This window comes from Armigeres subalbatus, unplaced genomic scaffold (genome assembly GCF_024139115.2).
Source record: "Armigeres subalbatus isolate Guangzhou_Male unplaced genomic scaffold, GZ_Asu_2 Contig2053, whole genome shotgun sequence".
NCBI lineage: Eukaryota > Metazoa > Arthropoda > Insecta > Diptera > Culicidae > Armigeres > Armigeres subalbatus.
In genome coordinates, this window is record NW_026942895.1 from 169847 (window position 1) to 175668 (window position 5822).

The 5822-nt window shown below is 50.7% G+C and overlaps 1 protein-coding gene across 1 annotated transcript; it reads right to left on the minus strand.

The window, feature by feature from the left end:
• Positions 1 to 283: 283 nt before the first annotated feature.
• LOC134203681 (uncharacterized) lies at positions 284 to 3164 on the minus strand. The gene is made up of 3 exons (XM_062678551.1): positions 2662 to 3164; positions 419 to 2602; positions 284 to 374 (listed from the first exon to the last, which is right to left on the minus strand). The coding sequence occupies exons 1-3, from the start codon at positions 3162 to 3164 to the stop codon at positions 284 to 286; spliced, it is 2778 nt and encodes a 925-aa protein (XP_062534535.1).
• Positions 3165 to 5822: the final 2658 nt, after the last annotated feature.

Genomic DNA, 5822 nt, shown 5'->3' on the forward strand with positions numbered 1-5822 from the left:
ACGGCTTCACATTCTCGAACCACTTCGTCCTCCTTGTTAGCATCGGTAAATACTCCAACACCCATCTGCGCCAGAACTCGTCGACGATGTTCCTGGCGATTGACCAGCTGTCTCGGAGACTGACTGACTGATCAACTGTTGGCTGCTTGATACCGCTTGAACCGTACAGCAAGAAGTGATTCGGAGTGAGCGCTTCTTGATCTGCTACTTCCAAGGCTACGTAGGTCAGTGGACGATTGTTAACGATCCCTCTGCTTCCAGCATTATGGTTTCGAATACCTCGTCACTCGGATGATGCGGACTGTCGGATATTGCTGCCATTGCCACTTTTACGGACTTGACCATCCGCTCCCATGGGCCTCCCATGTGCGGCGCTGCAGGAACGTTGAAATGCCACTGCGTACGGGCGTTAGTAAACGTAGCTGCACAATCCTCGTTGATGGCCTTAATCATCTGGATCTCCTCTGATAACTGACGGCTGGCTCCCACGAAATTAGTACCGTTGTCCGAGAATACTTCCAGCGGAGCTCCTCGTCGATTCACGAAACGCCTGAACGCCATTACGCAAGACTTCGTTGACAGACTGTGTGCTAGCTCCAGATGAACGGCGCGAACTGTGAGGCACGTGAACAGACATATCCACCGCTTCACTAAACTGCGACCGACTTTCACTTCGAAGTGACCGAGGTAGTCCACTCCAACGTACGTAAACGGACGGATGAAGGGAGTCAGACGAACTTTCGGGAGCGGTCCCATCATCGGTGGAACTGGAGCTGCTTTCTTAATCTTGCAGTACTGACAGCTACGACATACGCTCCGCACTACTGTTCGCATCCTCGGAATGTAGAATCGTTGTCTCAACTCGTTGCACACTGTCTCGGTGTTCGCGTGCAGGAACTGCCGTTGGAAGCTGAGCACAACGAGATATGTAATCCGATGACTTCTCGGCAACACGACTGGATGCTTCGCTTCGTATGAAATCGATGGAGCTTGTTCGATTCTGCCGCCAACCCGTAGAACTCCTTTTTCGTCCAGGAATGGAGACAGCGCACGAATTGAACTGCCTTTTGACAAACTTTGTCCTTCTTCCAACAGCTGAACTTCTTCCGGATACGCCTGTGCTTGCGCCTGTCGCCAAAGTGTTTCTTCTGCTTTCGCGAATTCACTCTGGCTGAGTACCTTAAGCGATCTTGTCCCGCTCGTTGAATGCTTCCATACCGCTACAGCTCGGTGAACATAAGCTGTCGCACGTAGCAGTCTGTTCCAATTGGAAAATCGTTGAATATCTATCACTTCCACTACTGTACGGTGTGTGGCAACGAGGCGAATTTCTTCAGTCGTCACATCTGCTTCCGCTGTATCTCCTGGCCGTTCCGTAGGCCACTGACTTTCCGGATCTTGCAGAAATAGTGGGCCCTGATACCAACGGCAATCCGGATCGAATGAAGGCCCCCCATTCCATTTCGTGGCATCGTCCGCAACATTTTCGCGAGAAGGAACGTAGCGCCACTCATCCACACTGGTCAACGACAGGATTTCGCCAACACGGAAGGACACGAACTGATGATACCGACGACTATCGGAGCGAAGCCAGGCAAGAACTGTCGCTGAATCTGACCACAGGAAACGTCTTTGGATATTGATGGTAAGAGCTGAGCAGATATTCTGCAGTAGACGGGAACCCATCATGGCAGCCTGAAGCTCCAAACGTGGAATGGATAGCGTTCGAAGAGGCGCAACTTTTGTCTTCGCTGCAATCAACGAACACTGACTCTCTCCGTTCACTGTGGTTCTGAGGTAGGCAACGCACGCACAGGCTGACACGCTCGCATCTGTGAACACATGGACCTGGATATCGCTGACCTGCTGCGGACAGAAATCCTTGAAGAAACAGCGAGGAACGTTCACTTCGTTGATCTGCCGATACTGTTCGATCCACCTTATCCAAAGCTCACGTGGCTGCTCCGCAATAGGCTCGTCCCAGTTAGTGCCTGTTCGCCAAATCTCCTGCATCAGGATCTTCCCTTGGACGACGAAGTGTGCGATGACTCCTAAGGGGTCGTAGAGTTTCATCACGATACGCAGGACTTGGCGCTTCGTCGGTTCCGCCCAATCGGTGCCTAACACTTCCTCCAATCCCTGGTGATTGAATGTGAATGCGTCTTCCGACGGAATCCATGTGACGCCCAGAACACGTTCGCATATTCGGTCTTTGTCTACTGGCAGTGGTTTACTGATAGCTGTAGTCGTCTCTCCTAGTCGGTCTAGCACTGCCTTCTCGTTGGACAGTATCTTCCCAAACTGGAAACCCGCTGCTGCGTGGATATCTTTCACTTGATGAACCAGCTGTACTGCTTCTTCCACCGAGTTGACGCTGTCAAGGAAGTCATCAACATAGTGGTTCTTGGTCACTGCTTCTACTGCCCTGGGATACTGTTCACTGTAGTTGGAAGCATTCCAGTTCTTCACGAACTGCGCTGTACATGGAGAGCTGGTAGCACCGAACATCGCCACGTTAATCACGTAGACTTGTATTTCTTCTTCCGGATTACTTCTCCAAAGAAAGCACTGCGACCATCTGTCTTCATCGCGAATTAGGATTCTGAGGAACATTTCCCGAATGTCAGAGCACACGGCGACTTTCCCTGTCTGAATCGCAACAAAACGTCCACTAGCGAGACAAGGAGATCTGGACCCTTCAGTAGCATATCGTTGAAGCAGACTCCATGGGCTTTCGCGGCCGCATCCCATACCATCCGAATTTTGCCAGGCTTCTTGGGATTTATAACCACTCCAAGCGGTAGATACCAGACACGTCGAGTATCCAGACTGCCGACCTCTTCCTGTGAAGCCTTACTGATATACTGCTTTTGCTCGTAGCCGTTGATCTGCTCGTTCACTCTTCGTCGTAGTTCCGTATCTCTGGACAGACGCTTCTCCAATCCCAGGAGTCTGTTCATCGCCATCTTGTAGCTCTCCGGAAAGTGGATATTGTCCTTGCGCCACAACAAACCAGACTCGATTCTAGTTCCTCGGCGAACTGTACTTGCCTCCAAAATGCTGCGTGCTCGTTGATCTTCGTCGGACTCAAGGTGTTTCGTAACCACAGCTTCTTCAACGGCGAAAAACTTCTTCATCGAATCATACAGATCACTGTTACTCATTTTCCTGATCGACGTGTAGATTCAGCTGCTCCACGGATTCACCTTCACTTCCAGAATTTCTTCCATAGATGCACCAACCGAGACGAGTTTTCGTTGCGACTGGATCACTTCTTCCACCTTCGCGAAGCTTCAAACTGGTAAGGAGATGCACGTGTTCGATTCCGATGATCATACTGGGTTTCGCATTCACGTAACTGCTGACGGGAAGACCTTGTAGGTGTGGATAGGATCCTGACAGATCGGAATAGTTCAACGTTTGACTGGGAAGTCCTAGCTCACGCACCGTCCGTACGTTGCTCAACTGGAAGGTATTTTGTTTCCCAGCTCCGGAAATCTCCACGTTGACCCTTTTGGAGCTTTTCTCGTGTCTACCGATCTTCCCTGTCCATCCTAGCCAAAGGTTGTCCGGCTCTCCGTCAATCCCCAACTAAACTGCAACTGCCTCTACCAGTAACGTTGACGATGATCCGTCGTCCAGGAACGCGTATATTTCAACTTGTTTCCCATATCCGTAAAGCGTGACTGGCAGATAACGGAAGAGAGAGAACGACTTCGTGTGGTGGTAGTTGTGCTGTATCGCTTCGGTTGGCTTCGTTGTCTCAGCGGATTCGCTTCGGCTTGTCTGGTTACTGTGCAACAGCATGTGATGCCGAAAACGACAGCCATCCACGCCGCACTCCTTTTTCGAGTGGCATGGCCATTTCCGATGCGGTACTAAACACAGACGACACAGATTCTTCTGACGCATGGCTTTCCACCTCGCTCCTATATCCAAGGACTTGAAACTGGAACAGTTCAGTATCTGGTGGTTGTCCTTTCCGCAATACGAACAGGCTTTTGAAGCAGACCTTTCTGTCGACGTGTCCTTCTCCTTCTTGGCGGCATCGGCCGATTCGTTGGCGTGAGTGAATAACTTCTCCCTTGGCTTCGGCTTCTCCACGCGAGCTTGCTTGTGTTGATTTTGTGCACAGTCCACGTCGATGGTGAGCTCCGACGCCAAGTTCACAAGGCCTGCCATGAAACCGTTGAATGTCGCCAGGTTGACATATGCAACGCCTTGCTTGTAGGTTCCCCACTGCATCTTGAGGGATGTGGGCAACTTATCGACCAACTCCTGAAGCAACATTGGGTTCGCCAAATGTGCTTGCTGATCAGCCAAGATGATGTGATCGACCAAGTTCTGAATGGCCAATCCATAGGCCACAATCGTACTCAGGTGCTCCGCTTTAGGGGCTGGCACGTTCCTCACCTTCTTCAGAAGCGAACTGATCAAAATCTCCGGCCGCCCGTAGAGTTTGTGAAGCGTATCCATCACATACGGAACAGACGCTGGTAACAGCAGACGACTTCGTACGGCTTCTAAAGCGGAACCTCCCAAACTCCGTTGTAGACGGGCCAAATTCTCCGCATCGGTATATCCGCACACCTCCGTCGTGTTCTTGAAAGAACTGTAGAAGATAGGCCACTCCTGCGGATCGCCATTGAACTTGGGAAGCTCACGAGGCATTACCTGGCGCGCTGCGAGTTGAGCACTAGTTGGTCCTACTGCAGGACTCGATTGTGTTCCATTCGGCAATCCAGCTCCCGCAAATGATGGTCCAAACGAATTCGTTACTGGTAGGGCCGCTGAATAACCTAATGGTGCATTTCCGTGCAGAACTGCTGAACTATGCGGAACTCCTGGATGCGGAACATTACCGAAATAGGATTGCGACGAATTCACTCGAACTAAATCTCCCGAAGCTACTGCATTCGTTGGTGCTAGATGAGCCATTGGAGCGGCTGTGTAGTACGGAAGACCTCCGTAAACTGTTGACATCAGACCACTCGAACCAACAAATGACTGCGATGCTGCACATGGCGCTAAGGACACTAATGTATCCCGTGCAGCGAACGTAACCGCCACAGAATCGGTATTCCCGACTCGAATATCTTGCATTTCCGGAAGAACCACATTGGAAACAGTAGAAGCTACTGAAATAAGCGGAACCGATGATGCGAGTTGCGTAGCTGCTGATGTTGGAGCAGATGCCATCGCAGAAGTTCCTTGTCCGGAAACCAGCTGTTCGTATGATTTTGCCAGAGTGGGAACATTTCCAATGATTCCCGAAACAGGAGGGCGCAATAGGTTCACGTTTGGCGGAACAGAAACATGCGACGAAATATCCGGTAACGACGCAACTGGTGTTTGTAGTTCGCGAACCACTGCGGCTGGATGAATTGATTCACTGACTGTGTGAACCGGCAGGGCAACTCGATTTCCTGACGACGATGGCTTCGACTGTCCAACATCCTCCACCACAGCTCCCTTCAACCATTTCTCCAACTGGTCACGCTTACTTTTCACACTTACTCCAGTCTGCTTACTTTTCCGCTCACTCCACTGCGCCTGCTAGATGAATCCTTTTAGTCGGCAATCTGCATTAGTAGGTTGTATCGCTGCTTCAAATACTCCTGTTCTTCATCCAGCTGCTTCAATTTGGCTGCTTCCTCCATCTGCAGCTTTTTCAGTCGGGCTTCCTCCTTGGCTTCTTCTTCCTTTTTCTTCATTTGCAGCTCTTCTTCCGACCGCAACTTACTCAGCCTACGTTGTTCCTCCAGATGCTGCAAGCTGAGTTGCTGATTCATTGAATGACACTCCCGACTTCGACGTAACAT

Excerpts from the sequence above, each read along its gene's own strand:
- LOC134203681 (XM_062678551.1), bottom strand. The coding sequence starts at position 3,164 with ATGAGTAACAGTGATCTGTATGATTCGATGAAGAAGTTTTTCGCCGTT. Across the intron at positions 2,603-2,661 it reads GTCTCGCTAGTGGACGTTTT|AATCCTAATTCGCGATGAAG; the intron begins GTTGCGATTCAG and ends AATGTTCCTCAG. Across the intron at positions 375-418 it reads AACGAGGATTGTGCAGCTAC|CGCCGCACATGGGAGGCCCA; the intron begins GTTTACTAACGC and ends ACGTTCCTGCAG.